Source organism: Lissotriton helveticus, chromosome 9, assembly GCF_964261635.1.
Source record: "Lissotriton helveticus chromosome 9, aLisHel1.1, whole genome shotgun sequence".
Lineage (NCBI taxonomy): Eukaryota > Metazoa > Chordata > Amphibia > Caudata > Salamandridae > Lissotriton > Lissotriton helveticus.
In genome coordinates this window covers 141,673,591-141,691,712 of record NC_136070.1, presented here as the reverse complement: position 1 = coordinate 141,691,712, position 18,122 = coordinate 141,673,591, and the positions used below count along the sequence as shown (strand labels likewise).

General features: G+C 46.0%; 1 protein-coding gene across 2 annotated transcripts in view; it reads left to right on the top strand.

The window, feature by feature from the left end:
* The window catches only part of MGA (MAX dimerization protein MGA), a 949,809-nt gene that overhangs the window by 221,029 nt on the left and 710,658 nt on the right, over nucleotides 1-18,122 (top strand). For both annotated transcript variants that reach the window (XM_078659651.1, XM_078659650.1), the window contains exon 3: nucleotides 3,110-4,043. In XM_078659651.1, coding sequence (XP_078515777.1) covers nucleotides 3,110-4,043 — 934 coding nt within the window. The remainder of the gene's footprint in view (nucleotides 1-3,109; nucleotides 4,044-18,122) is intronic.

Below are 18,122 nucleotides of genomic sequence, written 5' to 3'. Positions count from 1 at the left end.
ACGGTGGCGTGGCAGAAGTCCGGTCTGGCAAAGAATGTGATATCTTTAAATGAACGCTTAGACTCAGGCTTCGCCTTGTCCATGATTTCTTGTCTAAGGAGATAGTTACCCACCTAGACCAGGATTGCCCTGGGCCTGTCCCCCTGGGCCACACCATATCCTTTCCTCAAGGTCAGGGGAAACCGGTGCGCTCTCTGCAACTCATTCTCCCACTGCCAGGATGTTGACTCTGGGAACGCGCCCTTAAATAGGTTAACAACAAACATCCTGCCCTTCCACCCCCTTGGCTACCCCCAGTAGTCTTATGTTGTTCCGCCCCTGACGGTTCTCAAAATCCTCCAGCTTTCACTGAACATACTCAGCCATCTTTTTTATTGTGCCTGCTTAAAAAGTTTGCCATCTGCTAACATCGTCCTCTAGCCTTCCTGTTCTTTCTTTCACTTGGGCCACTCTGTCTGCCACCTCTTCATATAATTTGTTCATTTTCCTCAGCGAGCTTTGTATCTTTTTTGTTGTCTGTTTAGCCCTACGGCTCTCCATTCTAGCTTCTCCCTGCATCTGTTTTAATGTGCTAAACAGTAACTCCAATGAGGCAGGCTGAGGGGGGGTATTTGACGCAGGCTCACCTGCTTGCTTCGGCAGATTAGCACCGTCCTGATACATTTGTGACCTGGCTGAATAATCCCAGACCAGTTTCTGGGCGGTATCGGAGGGGCTCTCGAGCGTCTTAGCTCTTACTTCAGACCTCCTTTTCTTCTGGGTGCTCTTTTTCACGGATGAACTGCTCAGTCTGTATCCTCAAGTGAGCTCCCTTCACTTGATAACAGAGATTCTGAGTCTTCGTTTAGTGAAAAAAAGCAGCCCCCCCCCCCCTTAGGTGAGCCCGCTCCCCCTCTCTCCTGAACCCCTTGCTGTTGTGGGGTGTTTGCAGCGTCATGGCATGCCAAAATGGGTTCACGTCCCCAAGTACTCACTGTTCTGTTCGGCGTAGCCAGTTCAGCTACCGCAAAGGCTCGAGCAGCCTCTTCCGTATTATTGCCAGTTAGAGATGGGGCGGGATCTCCATTGTCGACGAGATGCTCTTTCTTTATTCCGCCTGCCCGTTCTGAGAGAGTGTACCCTGTGCCTAGCATTCCGCTCATCTGTGCTTCCCCGGGCGGTACTTGCAACACTGTATCCCGGCGTTGCTTGGTTACCGGGCTTTCAGCGTCCTTGAGGACGGCTCCGATTTCTCCCTTCTCCACGTCCGCGTCTGTGATCTCCGGCGTCTTGGCAGTGAAGGCTTCGGCTAAGGTAGGCTGGCGCAGGGAAGTATCTTTAGGCTTGAACCCTTCTTTCGGGACCCTCTGCGTTGAGACATTCCGGGCATTATCAGCAGTGTCCCTGACTCGCGCAGTCACGGCATCACCAGTGCTCCCCTGCTGTTCGCCTGGCTTCTTTGAGCGTGTCGGAGCCCTTCGAACTGTCCCTGTAGAGCACTGCACAGTACTCGGGCTGGTGTATCCTTGCTCGCCTCCCTGGTATTTTCTTTAGAGTTACCCGGTTCCTTCTGGTCCTTCACCTGCTTTGGACAGTGTGGAAACATCCTGCACCCTGCTCTTGAACGAAGTAGCAGTACGGCAATTCTTGTGAATCCGCATTTAATTAATGAGACCAGAGAAGCTGTCGGATGAGCTATCCACTGCGCAGTCCCACAATCCTGTTGCCTCACAGCCGTGGGGTATTCTAGGCCAGTAGGGGTCCACAACATCCTCATCAGTTCGCCATCCTATATTGGAGCGGGAAGAGGGAGATCTGCGACTGAGTGCTCTCGCCCGTCAGCGGCCATCTTGCGATAACTATTCCTGGTGAATGTATATTTGTTTGTTTTTTTTGTTTATAAAGTACATTGCATCTGAAAATTTCACATAACTGTAACATCCCTTTAACCTTTGGTTTGGTTAGTGACTATAGATGTGTGTGTACATACATATATATTTCTATTAAAAAGTGAATACTTGGCATCCTTCCACTCTTTTCCTTCAGTTGCCTTTTCCTTCACTAAAATTAGAAGCAGTACCTGGGTCCTTGAACTTTCTACACCTCCCAATTATCCTTGCCTGTCTCTCTCAGCCTTGGGCCGTGCTTTATTGTTTCTTTGTTATTGGAAACACAGAGAGAGGTGTCTCTCCTATTGATTAATTGTCTGTACAGATCGATGGAAACAGGCTAGTCCACCTTTTCCCTCTGGTCTGCAGAAAAGCAAGAAAATTGTGGGGATTCAGCCTCATTTTCACTGCCTCTTTCAGGTCAGTGGACCCTTAATGAAGAAGACAGTTACTCAGTTTTGTCATAAGCACTACTTCAGAACCCAATTTTTCGTTGTTTTTCACTGTTCTGGTGTAAAAAAACAAAAACGGTTTAAATCCCACATTGTTGAAAATGGCTAGCTATGTAAGCTGTACGCAACTCATGCAATAAAGCTCCCATTTTCTGATAGCAGTTATGTCATGATTTACAACCTTTCTATGATGATAAAATTACAAAAGGTTTATCTTACATGTAATAGTAGCTTCTATTATACAGTGTATTTCGTTACGGGCATCTTTTCCTGTTGCTTATGTTATACAGCTTTGTTTATTTCTATGGTAGTAAATCAATTCTAGTTTAGTGTACAGGTTCTGTCCTTCCTCAAGGTTTGTCTTGTGTATGCAGCAACATATTCAACAGAACACTCTAATTGGTTATTGCTGAACTGCTTTATCTTGGTGTTAATATTTAACTCCGTACATTCAGTGCAGTATAACTAAGTTGCGTACTGTTTTCTATGAATGGACCATTGATAAGGCGCCTTGTTTCATGCTCATATATTTAAAAGAGAGCTATTAAAAAATATGCATTTTTCACCAAGCCACTTTGAAAAGAAGAAATTAACCTTCCACCTGACAGTTGTGTGAGTATTGGAACTGATGTGTAGCCTTGCTCTGCTTCTTCATATTAAACCGGATGATCGACTTCTCTACTCCCAAGTACGCATATTCAGACAACACTGGTATCAGTGAAAAATTAAGATTTGATAAACAATTCTTTTGACCACTGTGTCCCAAGTTTGTTTCTTATGTCTTTGCAGCACTCAGCCCAGCAGTGTTGTTAACTGCTCTCGTGTGACATCACCACTTGACTCGAGTGGACTTGCTGATGTGGTAATCAAAGAAGAACCTGTGGATGACTGTGAAAAAACTACAGGAACAGATGTGGTTGTTGTGAAATCTGAGGATTCAGAGGAAGAAGATACAGATGAGTATTCCAATAGTGATGAAAGCTATCCTATATTAGAAAGACAGCTAATGAAACAGTCTGCAATGGACAGAGCATCTCAAAAAAGGCCCTGCAAACGGACCCTAAAAAGCCCATCTGGGATAGCCAAAGCTAAAATATTAAAATTGGAGAGTGGGAACTTGCCTGTCATAGACGTGGAAACCTGCAATAATAAAACTGATGTATCTGAGGCAGCAGTGCTGGAAGATTACATTGATTTGACAGGGAAACAAGCCGAATCGCTTGACAAAGAAACAGATTTGTCTGCCTCTGTAGAAGAGAGTTTGATAACCAGCATGAATTCCAGTCAATCCAAAGCATCAGAAAATATAGTGTCCGAAAATAAAAAGTCAAAATGCTCCTTGCCCACTAATGCAGTAGAGAACAATAGTGAATCCTCCCGAAGGTTTGACGAACCTGAAACACCTGTCCTTTTTCCTAGGGACTCTGCAGATAGCCCAACTGAGGCCAGGGTTACAAAAAAAAGGAAGTCTACTCCTACTCTAAAATATCAAGAATCCCTAAACTATGGAGTAGATGAACTCACCCCACCAGTGTCCCCAGTCAGAAGGGGAAGACCTCGAAAAACGAAATTTAGCAAAGTTAGCCGTCAACCAAAGAAAAGTTTTGGAAAACTCCTGGAGGAAAGCCAGAAAGTCAGTCCTGCAAAGAATGATGCATTCTCAAATGCAAATCTGGATCTCGAAGATGTTGATGGAGTATTGTTTGCTTCTTTTGTATCAAAGGTATGTCTGTTTTTCAATGTTCTCCCTCTCCTTTTTTTTTAAAGGAAGGTTGGTGTATTGCAATGTCACCTAGAAACCTCAATGTTATTTGCTTTAGTAAATGTTTTATCTTGCTGATTTATGTTTTCTTGAAACCAACGATTTTAAGCAACATGAACACTTTCATAGTTCAAAATATGAAAACATCAGTAATGTCAAAATTTCTGCATCTGGAAGGTTTAACCTTAAAACATCTGAACAATTTTTTTTTAACTTTTGCTCTGTTTGGGTATGTCATGTCAAAGGTTTTGATATAGCGCAACTTATCACCGTGAGGTCTTAAGGCGCTTACAGCATAAAAACGATTGGTCACATGTGAAGCAAAAGAGTGGAATGGGGACTATTTAGGAAAAAGCCAGGTTTTTAAGGTTTTGCGGAAGAGTTTATGTTCGGTGATGGATAGCAGATGGGAAGGCAGCTTATTCCAGGGCAGAGGGGCACGGTAGGAGAAAGAACGCTGACCGTATCTAGAAGTTCGGGCCCGAGGTTGATAAATGATTTGCTGCTGGACCTTAAGGGTCTTTTAGGGACATACCAGTTAAGTTTTTTTTTTTAAGGTATTTGGGCCCAACATTATACAGAGCATTATGCTCAAGATCTTAAAGTGGCTTCTCTGGCGGATGGGGAGCCAGTGGAGCTTTTTCAAACAGGGCTTGGAAGATGTTCTAGAAGGCAGATCGAGGACTAATCTGGCTTCTGCATTCTGGAGGGTCTGCAGTTTGGCCAGTTGATCCTCATTGAGTGCAGCGTACAGGGCATTGCCATAGTCAAGATGGCTAACGATCAGGCCCTGTACCAGGGGTTTCCTAATTACTATAGGGAGCCACCTAAAGATTTTCCTGAGACTACGCATGATGCCATAACAGGTGCTTGTCACTTTGGTGATGTGATTCTTCATGGACAGGGCACAGTCCATTATGATGCCCAAATTCCGTACTGCGGATTTGGGGGAGGGACATACTCCCAGTTCTGATGGCCACCACTCTTGTGTCTAGCATTTCTCTGCTTTGCCGAACAAGATGATTTCGGTTTTGTTTGCGTTCAGTTGGAGTTTGTTTTGACACATCCAGCTGCTTATGTCGATCATGCATTTCTTAAAACGAGAACGAGTGTCAGCATGATCTGTACAACATGTGATAAGCAGCTGGGTGTCGTCGGCATACGACACAGTTTCAAAGCCGAATGAGTTAATGATCTTCGCCAGTGGGGTTAGGTACAGGTTAAACAGGGGGCTTAGAATAGACCCCTGTGGTACACCTACTGTTACAGGGCGGCTGCTGGAAACCAGGGTGTCGACACGGACAGTGGTGCGGCGGTCCGTCAGATAGTTTTCAATCCAAGCAAGGGCCTTTCCTCTGATACCTATCTCCCACAAACGATGTTTCAAAATGTTGTGGGAGATGGTATCAAAGGCCGCAGATAGGTCTAAGAGGATAAGGATGGCTGATTCGACTTTATCCATCGCAAGCCTAATGTTATACACGATCTAAATGACCGCAGTCTCCGTGCTGTGTCCAGCATGGAAACCGAATTGGGAGGGATCCAAGATCCCATGCAATTGTGTAAAAGCAGCAAGCCGTTTACTGATTAAATGCTCCAGCACTTTCCCAAAAAAGGGTAATAAAGAGATCGGTCGGTAATGGGCTGGCAGTAGGGGGTCATCGGAGATTTTCTTTAGGATAGGCTTTACTTGTTATAAGGCACCTGGTGACTTCATGTAGGCTTTGTTCTGCCTTAAATGTGATGACGCGGAGCCACATATAAGCAGTGTCCTATGGCTGCTGCATTGAGAAGTCGTCTTTCCAGTCAATGGCATCTTGTAAGTTAAAAGTCCTAGGTAAAGCATAAGAAAGCGAAACTGGACTAGCCCATCCTGTCACCCTCTTTTAAAAACAATGTCACACGTGCATCAAGGTGCCGGTCGACCTCTCTCCCGAACTCTGATCAGGGAGTCGATCCTACAGTTGATCCCGGTGCGCCCCGAGTTCCCCTGGCCATTGGCGATGTTTCAGCTTTAAGCTTGCAGGTTGGGACCTTTGAGGAGGCCATGCTGCTTATCTTTCGCAATCTTCAGGCTCCCACCGGCACACCTTTGGACCCCATGAATCTCTAGGAGTCCTCAGTCGTATTACCTTTGAGGAACCATCCTGAGTGTGGTGTGAACAATTGCCCTGAGACCCACGCCTGCCCCTCCTTTAGCAACACTGGTGCTGAACCCTTTGACACCAGAGGAGACTCTGATACTGACACCAGTGCCCTACCCTGAACTGGCATCACCTCAAACCTGAGCAAGTTGATGCTCCAAGTCTACCACAGTACACACAGTCCCCACCCTACTCGGGTGTGATCCTACTCTTCCACTACCGCAGAGGTGCCCTCAAAGGCTCCATTACCTTTTTGATTCCGACTCTGACCAGAGGTTGTCATGACTCAGAGTTGGCGAGTTATGATGAGGACAGTCTATACATTGATTTACAGGTTATCAGTGTGTCTGTTACTTCCCCTTATTCAGGGCTGTATCCACCTTTTAGACACCGAATGGAGGAGTGTGTCGCCTTTGCTGTGGTAGTTCGATGAATGGCTAAGGTGCTGGACCTGCTCCTGCTCTCAGTTGAAGTTAAGATAAATGTCCTCACTGATACCTTATAGGCACTTTGTCCAAGCCCTATTCTTACCAGCCAGTGAATCGGAAGATGACCAGATTCTGTAGGATGGATCGTGGTGACCCTGATTTCCTTACACAGCATCCTATTTCAGAGAGTCTGGTGACCCTGGCTTCCACCTCTACGGTGAACTGCATTTCATTCCCTACAGCCCCCCCCTCTTCTCTAGTCCACACAGACAGGCAGTCTGAAAATCAAATGTTTTCAGCCACTAGCTCTGCATTCTGGTCAGTAAATGCTGTTTTGTTTATTGGGTTGTATAGTTGAACCTTCTGATACTTGGCTTTCTTAGAAGTAAAGGGCCCCCTTGGCTCAGACTACTCATGATGACCAAGGTGTGGCCAAATACTCTAATCATGCTGGCCTTGATCATACTGATTGACAGGGGCAGCAGTTGGCACGGGAAACAGCATTTACATTGCATGCACTACAACGCATAAGATTACAAGGCAGTCATTACAACGCAAGCCATCACATCGCCAGTCGTTTCTTCGACTTTCTGTAGGGGGCGTGCTAAACTAAGGAATAGCATAATGTTCGAGGCATGTGGGCTGCTGAATTCATATCTGTGCATAGATCGCCACCTAGTGTTGGGTCCGGATGATTGCACTTTGTTGTCTTGGAAGAGTCTTCGAAGTATCACGAGATAGGTGACTCCTCCCCTGGACTACAGTGCGCATGGGCATCTTCTCCATCCTCAGATTGTTTTTTTCCGCCATTGAGTTCGGATGCAAACTCCTATACTCCAACTCGGAATCAAAAACAAAACTTTTCTAAAGGCCAAAAGGCCTTCGACTTCGTCGGTATTGTTCTCGTCCGGTACCTCTCTACTCGATCCAAACTTCCATCTCGAATCGGTCGTCGACGCGGGCCGTTGGTCCTTTTCGACGCCACGTGAGCCGACCGTCGATGGAAAGAAGCCCGTTTAAAAGGTGCCCACAATGCCACTCCAAGCTCCCACATACTGATACACACTCAGTATGCAACAAGTGCCTTTCCCCAGACCATAGGGAAGAAACCTGCCAGGCCTGCACCCAGTTTCGATCCAAGAAAACTATACGAAACCGACGGGTTGCTAGGCAAGAAATGTAGCGACAGGCACCGGAACCGGACAACATCTTCGATGATGACCAGGATCTACACGACGCCCCAGACTCGGACCTCGAAATCGTCACCGTCGAGGACTACTCCGACTCCGACGAGGAACTCCCATCTGGGCAAATCTTGAGTACACTACCCCCGACACCGACTAGCCCGTTACCAAAGGCTCCGGTCGAGGCATCGCCAAAAGGCCTTAGCCAAGATCATAAAAAACGTTTGCCAGCCCCGCCTTCCGGCTCGGCTCTGAAACCGAAATCTTCAGAAACACCAGGGCCCAGTACCATCGTCCCGAAGAAGGTTCCAGAGCCAAAAAAGGTCACCGACCCAAAGGGCGTCGATCCAAAAAAGGCCGCACAGCCAAAGAGCGTCGAGCCAAAAAAGACTTTCGACCCCACAAAGGCCGTTCAGCCAAAAACCGTCGACCCCAAAAGACTTGGTCGACCCGAACAAAGGCACACAGCCAAGGGGCGCAGAACCAAAAAAGGTCGCCGACCCGAACAAGCCTGCTGCTCCGAAAACCGTCGACCCGGCAACCGGCGCCGTACCGAAACCAGTATCAAAGCCGGACAAGCCTATCGACCCGAAGATAACGACTCCTAAGACACCAGTCGATCCAAAAAAGATCATCAACTCGGTGAAAGACACTCATCCAAAGAAGTCTGCAGAGCATAATAAACGTGTCGACCCGAAAGTTCCGGTCGACCCGCAACCACTCGTCGACCCAAAATCAGGGCCCGAGCCTAAAAAGGCCAACAAACCTCCAAATGTCGTCGAAAAACCAAGTGTTACCGACCCGAAAAAGTCTAACACTAAATCCAGGACTGTAGAGGAAGAATTATTCCACCCAGGTCCATCAGACGACCAAGCTAAAATATATATTAACCCAGACACTGGTAAAGTTACCATCCTGCATAGGAAAAAGAGGCCTTTGACTTTGTACCAGATTCACCTATTCCACTGAAGAAAAAAGACTTTGGGACTTCTCCCTCAAGACCCTTCATCCCTTTTCAACCTATCATGCCTACCACACCTTTTGCTCCTTCCTCACCTTCACAACTCGGGGACGATGAGGGAGACACAGGGTATGAGCCACTGCCTCAATATGATTTCCCACAAGATCCTAACCAAGAGGAACCTTGGGAAGAGCCAACAGTCCCTTATGACACCCATCCCATCCCTGATGTATCCACTTATCCTATTAAGCCGTCACCTACAGACGACACAGTGGTCTTCAACCAACTCATAGACAGGGCAGCACAATTCCATAATGTAGATATGCATAGTGACCCTGTGGAGGAAGATTTCCTGTTTGACACATTCACTACTGCAGAAAAAAGTGTCAAAATGCTTCCAATGCTGAAGGGAGTTCTAAAACATGCACCTGACATATTTAAGGAGACAGCCAGGGCACGGGTAATCAATCCCAGAATAGAGAAAAAGTATAGGCCAGCTCCCTCAGACCCTACTTACATCAAGGGCCAGTTGACACTAGACTCTCTGGTGGTTGCAAACACACGAAAAAGATCCAACTCTCAGACTACAGGGGAAGCACCCCCCCCTGACAAAAAGTCAAAAATTCTAGAGGCATCAGGCAAAAGGGTAGCTGCACAAGCCTCCAACTCATAGAGGATTGCTAACACACAAGCCCTACTGGCTCGCTACGACAGGGCACACTATGATCAGCTCGAAAGCCTTATGCAACACCTACCCGAGCCTTTTAAAGCACAAGCCAATGATCTCATCCAGGAGGGAAAGTTCATATCAAACGCCTCCATCAAATGTGCGCTCGACGCTGCTGACACCGCATCCAGGTCAATTAATACTAGCGTCCTGCTACGCAGACATGCATGGCTGCGTATTTCCGGTTTTAAGAATGAGGTGCAGTCCACCATTCTTAACCAACCTGTCAATCCTGATTTTCTATTTGGCCCTGCTGTCGACACCATATTGGACAAAATGAAAAAGGACACTGAAACCGCAAAATCTATGGGTGCTTTGCAATTTCAACAATATAGGGGCTCCTTTCGACGCTCCTCGTACAGAGCAAACACGAGGTAATGCTTCGCAAACATCTGCCTAATACAAAGGTAACACACAAGGTTCCTTCAATAAGAACACATCCAGGGGAGGTTACAGAAGTAACAGTAATAAGGGAAGAGGGCGTGGAGGCAATAACACCAGAGCCTCCACTGCCACAAAACAGTGACTTCATTACGCTGCCTCCGGACCCCTTAACACCAGTCGGAGGCTGACTACAGCAGTTCCTACCTGTCTGGCACGCAATTACCATGGACAGGTGGGTAAGAGAAATTGTCCAGTCTGGTTATTGCCTAGAACTGACTTCTATGCCACCAAACATACCACCCAGACATCGTCCTATGTCCACGGAACACATCACCCTGCTACAAGAGGTGAAATACTTGCTGGAAAAGGGGGCCATAGAGCAAGTCCCTTTCCACCAACAGGGGACAGGAGTATACTCCCTATACTTCCTTATTCCAAAAAAGGACGGTTCCCTCAGACCAATATTGGACCTCAGACTCCTAAATCAATACATACTGTCGGAGCACTTCCATATGATCACACTACAACAAGTGCTCCCCTTGCTACAGCAAGGAGACTTCCTAGCAACACTAGACGTCAAGGATGCGTACTTCCATATACCCATCCATCCAGCCCACAGAAAATACCTAAGGTTCACAATAGAAGGTCAACACTACCAATTCAAGGTTTTGCCCTTTGGGTTACCACGGCTCCAAGAGTGTTTACAAAATGCTTAGCGACAGTGGCGGCACATCTGAGGAGGCAACACGTCCATGTGTACCCTTACCTGGACAATTGGCTAATACAAGCAAAATCGTACCAAGAGTGTGCGGCACACAAGTCACAAACAATACAGTTGCTACACAGCCTAGGCTTTTCAATCAACTACACAAAATCGCATCTGCAGCCTTCCCACATAGAGCAATACCTGGGAGCCACTATAAATACCTCAGTGGCAAAGGCATATCCAAACTCAGCAAGGATAGCCAGCATGCAGATACTCATTCGCAAATTCCTGCCACAACACTCCTTGCCTGCTCAAGTCTTCATGCAGCTCATAGGCATGATGGCCTCCTGCATATTCATTGTCCCCCATGCCAGACTCTAAATGCGCCCATTACAGGAATGCCTAGCACTGCAATGGAACCAGGCTCGTGGACAACTAAAAGACCTAGTGGTGGTAGACAGTCGCACTCACAACTCTCTGCAGTGGTGGAATCCACAAAACCTTTCCAAGGGGCGACTGTTCCAAGAGCCAGTTCCACAACTAGTACTAACAGCGGACCCATCACTGACAGGCTGGGGAGCCCATCTCCTTCAATACACAGTACACGGGCTCTGGACAAACAAACAGAAACAGCTGCATATCAACCAACTAGAGTTGCTAGCAAATTTCCTAGCCATGAAGGCTTTTCAGAAATACTTGTACAACAAGACGGTGTTGATCCGAACGGACAACATGACCACAATGTACTATATTCAAAAACAGGGGGGGACGCACTCTCCACAGCTGTCCCATCTGGCACAGAGCATATGGAGATGGGCGATTCCCAAAAACATTTTTCTCCTCGCGGCACACCTCCCGGGGAAGGACAATCAGATTGTCGACCTTCTCAGCAGGCACAGCCAACAAATACACAAATGGGAGATTCACCCCCAAGTTCTCCAGTCCTTCTTCGAAGAGTGGGGTCACCCAGAGGTAGACCTGTTTGCCACAAAAGAAAACTCCAAATGCCGATACTTTGCCACCAGGTTCCCACATCCGTTGTCACTGGGCAATGCGATATGAATGAACTGATCAGGCAGATTTGCGTACGCTTTTCCCCCAGCACCGCTGATCCCGCTGGTGGCACGCAAAACACTCACTCACACTAATCCTAGTTGCTCCCACATGGGCGAGGCAACCATGGTACACAACGTTCCTCATCAACGACTGTGCCTTGCTCCCCATCTTCTAACCCAGAACCATGGAGAAATAAGACACCCAGATCCCAATCAGATGAACCTAGTGATCTGGCTCCTGAAATCTTAGAGTTCGGATAGCTTAACTTGCCCCCATACTGCATGAACATCATTAGGGAGGCAAGACGACCAACCACACAAGCGTGCTATGCAACTAAATGGAAGAGATTTGTTATTTACTGCAACAATAACCAAATCAACCCATTAGACGCTTCCATACAAAACATTATATGTTACCTGCTGCACTTACACACAAGTAATTTAGCATACTCTTCTATACGACTACATCTTGCTGCTATAGCAGCATACTTTCAAAACAGGCAACACCTTTCACTGTTTAAAATACCAGCAATCAAAGCCTTCATGGAAGGTTTAAAGAGGGTGATCCCTCCACGACACCCCCCTTCCCCAGTCTGGAATCTAAATATCGTGCTTACCAGACTCATGGGACCTCCTTTCGAACCTTTACACTCATGCGAACTACAATTCTTAACGTGGAAGGTTGCATTCTTAGTTGCCATTACCTCACTCAGAAGAGTGAGCGAATTACAGGCACTAACAATTCAATAACCTTTTATGCAGGTACATGCTAACAGGGTAGTTCTTAGAACAAACCCCAAATTCATGCCTAAAGTTGTATCCAATTTCCATATCAATGAAGCAATTGAACTGCCAGTATTCTTTCAGAACCCACAGTCAGTAGCTGAGAGAGCCCTACACACACTAGATGTAAAAAGAGCTCTACTTTATTATGTGGACAAGACTAAATCATTTAGAAAAACAAAACAACTATTTTACAAAGGAAATCCTATTTCAAAGTCAGAAATAGCCAGATGGATAGTTAAATGCATCCAAATATGTTATCTCAAAGCTAAATGCACTTTAACAGTCCCCCCTAGAGCACACTCTACTCTGAAAATGGGGGCATCCATGGCTTTCCTAGGAAATATTCCCCTTGAAGACATCTGTAAGGCAGCCACTTAGACCACCATACACACTTTCACTAAACACTTCTGTGTAGACGTGCAAGCAAAACAGCAAGCTGCTGTAGGCCAGGCTGTCCTCAAAACTCTTTTCCAAACTGCTGCAGCTGGCACAGGTGGCCACCGCTAGAGGAGATACTGCTATTCAGTCTATGCACAGATATGAATTCAGCATCCCACATGCCTTGAACGGAATATGCTACTTACCAGTATGCATCTGTTCTTGGCATGTAGGGCTGCTGACATTCATATCGTCCGCCCTCCTCCCCGGTGCCTGTCGCAGCTGCAGCATTCTTTGGCATGGCCATCTCTTACTTTCCTATCTCCATCTCTGCCACAATGGCGAAAAACAATCTGAGGATGGAGAAGATGCCCATGCGCACTGTAGTACACGAGAGGAGTCACCTATCTCATGATACTTCGAAGACTCTGCCAAGAGAACAAAGTGCAATCATTCGGACCCAACACTAGGCGGCGATCTATGCACAGATATGAATGTCAGCAGCCCTACATGCCAAGAACAGATGCATACTGGTAAGTAGCATATTCCTTCCTATTCCAACACCGTCCCTACTGTTGCACACACTGGAGTTGGAATAGTAAATTATACTATTCCTAAGTCCAGCAAACCCCCTACAGCAAGTCGTAGGAACAACTTGCGACCTAATGGCTTGCTTTGTAATCACATGCGTTGTAATATCGTATATTTCAGTTGGCCACTGTTGTGCTCTGTTCCTACAAATGGATAACATCTCCAGGGTTCTCATAAGAAATAAAGGCCTGCCTTATGGATGTGGCTTTCAGTGGGTCATGCCTGTTTAGTCAGAAAGCTGCCTTAGAATGTTTTAAGGTGAGTGGGACATGTCATTCTGTGGATCTTTTGGCTCCTGCCAAAAAAAATTCTCACCCATTTAGAAAATTACAAAGATTATCCAGGGAGTTGGCATTCCGGCGACCCAAGCTTTGCTGCTGTCACCCCTGTCCTTTCATGGCCAGTAATGTGAATCTAGCTGGCAGCATGCAGCTCAGTACGAGCACTAGCACTCTTCACATATGGCAGCTGCTCCAAGCTGCTTTAGCTTCCCTTTAGTGGCGCACAACCACACTCTGGGAGACACTTCCAGCTCTGTCTTCCAGGATGACGATCCGTCACATCCGACAGATTGGTCTTCCAAATGATTTATTATGGCAATGCCTGGTCTCTCTTCCCCACCTCACCTACCTCCTGCATCAGGATGGTTATCAGAGTTGAACCTGGTAATTTCTAATGCAAGCTTTACTCTCCAAAGGAGCCTTTGAGAGTGTTCCAGAAGCAGTAATGGGGATGGATTGTTACCCTTGCTATTTCATCCTAACGAAGAAGGTTGGAATTGGCCCATTTGATCTATGCCTTCTGAAGGACTTCCTAAGGAAGGAATTGTTTTTTAAAACGCTCACGTTGGCCCAGGTTATGTCTGTCCTAGATCCAGGCTTTTGGATGGTGGTATTGGACTTGTAGGACTCATATGTTCATATAACTGCACTACAGTCCAACAAATGTTAGCTTTAGCTTCCAGGTAGGTCAAGAGCATTTCCAGGTTACTGTGCTCCTTTTCGACCTCATCAGTACCTCTTGGGTGTTTACGAAACTGATAGCAGTGCTCACCATCCATCTTGGGAGGTCATGGGTATAAACCTTACCCCACCTGGATGAATGGCTGTTCAAGGCAAGTTTGTCGCAATCAGTTGGGGACTGCCTCCAGACATCAAAGAACATTACATTGCCTCCAGACATCAAAGAACATTACATTGTTGGGGATCCCGATCATTAAGTTCCTGTTGCTCCGGTCTCATTTGTTAAGACTTTCTTTTATGGAGGCTTTCTTGGACATGGTGCAGTTCAGGGCCTTCTCTCATCGCAACAATTTGAAGCATTCTGGTTTTGATCCAGAAGTTTCAGTCTCCGTCCCAGATCTCTGCGAGAGCAGCTCAGGGGCTTCATGACCCGTTATCCTCATGCATCTTGCTTGTTGACTTTGTTAGGTGAAATATGCTGGCTCTTCAGTGGAATCTGAAGTCTTATTGGGCTCAGCATCAAGGAAATCTGTCACACATCATCCAGGGTTCGGCAGAGACCACCGATTTGCAGTGGTGGCTTTTGAGTGGAGTTGGACCAGTGACATACCTCTCTACTTTACCCATCCAGAGATGATAATAAAAGTAGTGGATGTATCACTGCTGGGTTGTGGAGGTCATCCGAGGAAGGCGGAGATCAGAATATTCTGGTCCTAGGTGGAAACGTGGCTCCATTTCAATCTATTGGAGTTGTGGGCTACTAACACAGCGTCTAAGGCTTTCCTGCTGTCCAACAAGCAAAGACTGATGCTAGTTCTCATGAACCACACTACCAACATGTGGTACTACAACAAGCAGGGTAAAGTGGGCTTTTGGGCCTAGTGCCAACATGTTTTATCCCTCTGATGTTGGTTGGAGCATCAGGGTATCTCCTGGATTGTGAACCACCTGGTAGGATCTTTGTACGCCAGAGGAGGGACAAGCTCAGCTAGTGGCACCCAGCGGACCACGAAAGGTGGCTACATGCCAACGTGGCACAGGACATCTTCCAACAATGGTGGGGTCCCAGGCTAGGTGTTTTTGTCATTGTTGATAAGATGCAGTGTAAAAACTTTTGTGCTTTGGAATTCCTGTGAAAACATCCGCTAGGAGATTCATTTCAGCTGTGGTTGAACACAGGACTTTGTATGTCTTACCATTGCTGCTTCTCCTGCACCGAGTTTTGAGGAAGATCTGTAACGACTGTGCCCAAGTCATCTTAGTGGCTCCAGATTGGACATGGAGTGTGCCACCTGGAAACCATGGGCTTTCGGAGCCTGTCCTCCGATGAGGCTACCACTTCCAGAGGATCTGTCACAGCAGCAGGTCAGGCTTCTACACCTTAACCTGCACAGTCTACACTTCCATGCATGGAGGTTCAGCTGCATCAGTTTCATTTGCTAACTGAAGTTGTGGATTTCATCCTTGCTGGCAGACATTTTTTTATTAAGTCCATTTAGGCTGGGTGCTGGTATAGATTTGAGGCTCTATGAGGACTCCATAAGAAAGATCCTTTACAAGGCACACTGTTGGATGTTTTATTGTTTGTTTTGTCTCTGACCCTGCAAGGTCTTGCAATAGGCACTATGGAAAATTCTTTGTGTTGCTTTTTTGGAATTGATGGTCTAACCATCTTTTTTAAAAATCACGTGTTTTATAAAGTTTTATATAGCGCGTGTGGTGCATTTCTTTTTAAAGGTTTGACAGTTGTTCCCTCTCAAATCATTTGTGATGCCACTGTGGGACCTTACCTCGATCTTCAATTTCCTCATGGGCACTCAATTTGACCCGATGCACAGCTGTTCTTTGCGTCTCCTAAGCTGAAAGAATGTCTCCCTCATTAAAATAACTTCTGCTCGTCACAAGTACACTCTGGGCTCTATCAGGACAACTGCCCTATACCACATTTTTACTGGACAAATTGGTACCCAGGATTTGGGCAGTCTTCTTGCAGAATGCCATGCCTCCTTCCCACATTGGGACAATTAATCACTCTCTCCCAGCGTTATTTGCTCTGCCCCGCTCCTCAAAAGAGCTTTAAGCATTTATAGCAATCCTGCCAAAGAGCTTTGGGTAGACGTTCTAGGATGCAGAAAGGTAAAGCTGTGCAGAAAAGGACTCGGTCGAGGTGGATAGTCTTCTGCATTGAGATTTGCTACACATTGGGCAAAAGGTAACTTCCGAAGGTCTGAGAGTCCATTTCACTAGGGATACGGCTGACACAACTGCATTGGCACTCAGAGTGCCTGTCCTTCACATCTGTCAGTCTGTGACATGAGTTTCTGTTCACACATTCAGAAGGCACTACACCTTGCCACCTAAATCCAGCGTAAAGGGTATTCAACCGTTAAGTTGTATGGGTCAATTGAATTTTTTTTTGGTCTGAGCCCACTCCCACAAACCATCCACATTCAGGAGGTACTGCTTTGGTATCTTTTCTAAAGGTGAGAAATCGGCAGTTAGAAGTATCCATCAGAACAAGTTACTTTCACCATCCGGTGGATACTCTGTCTAACCGCAGATTTCTCACTGTCCTCCCACCTTACCGTTCTGTGAAGTTGTCTTTTTTACCATCTAAAAAGAGCCAAATTAAAGCTCTGCACACTGGTACTGACCATGGTTTTTGCACCACAGCCAAGTGCCCAGAACTATTCAAGCAAAAAACAGAGGTAGTCACGCAAGTGTGTCACTTAAATGTAGCTCCGCTCCATCAGTTCTCGGGCAGAACAAAGCCTATGTGGATTCGTGCTGTGCCACCTATTGGAATGTGGGAGCACTGCTATGAAAAGTTTCCAGTCATGTGTCTGGGGAATATTCTGAAGGTGAAGCATCTGCAGTTAGATAGACTATCCACCTAAAAGAGCATTATCAAAGGTAAGTAACTTGTTCTTTAATGACACTTGAACAAGCAGTTCACGGTTTGCATTTTTTTCCCTTTTGTAGATTGTAAAAATACTTTTTGGGAAACCTGAGCATTCGCTTTTGTTTGGTTTTACTATAGCTTCTTGTGTGCCCTTTACAGTGCTAACATTTTCCAGTCTGCATTTCAATCCCTTTTAGCCGGGATCAAATCTCATTACTTATATAGCAGTTGAGGGACTTGAATTATACCTCTTAGCTGATGCTGCTGCTTTGCATAAGATAGCAAGAACACTTTGTCAATTGGTGGAGTTTTTATGAAGTAGCGACTCCTGCAAGAGGTATGTTATTTCATAAAGCTCATTGCCCTGTAAAAGTCAATTTTGCCCCATTAGTCGGCTTGCAGTTAAGTGAGAAACAAGCGCAGGTTTCTCGTTACATTAGAGCTCTGACAATACCCGCTCTAATTGTGCAGTGGCCCATATTGTGTCAAGGATTGGATTCTGAACAAGACTTTGCCTAGGTCTCCTTTCTTAATTATGCCAGACTCTGAATATATGAGGTATATCCTTATGTCAAGTAATCAAATGCTCTGTGTATTGGGTCTATTTAAGTCCAGCTTCTGTATCGTGGTAGGGCTCTGAATATGCCACCACTTTCATGATACAATGGCTGTGTATAGCAGAGCTCTGGATAGATCATTGTTTGGGTTGTATTATTGCTGTCTTCCATACTTTAAGTTTTCCGAAAAACATCTTGTGAATTGCCCTGACATTTGATGTAAGGCGTTCAGGGATATGTAAGTAACTTGAATGTTTCCTGTTATGTGTATTATT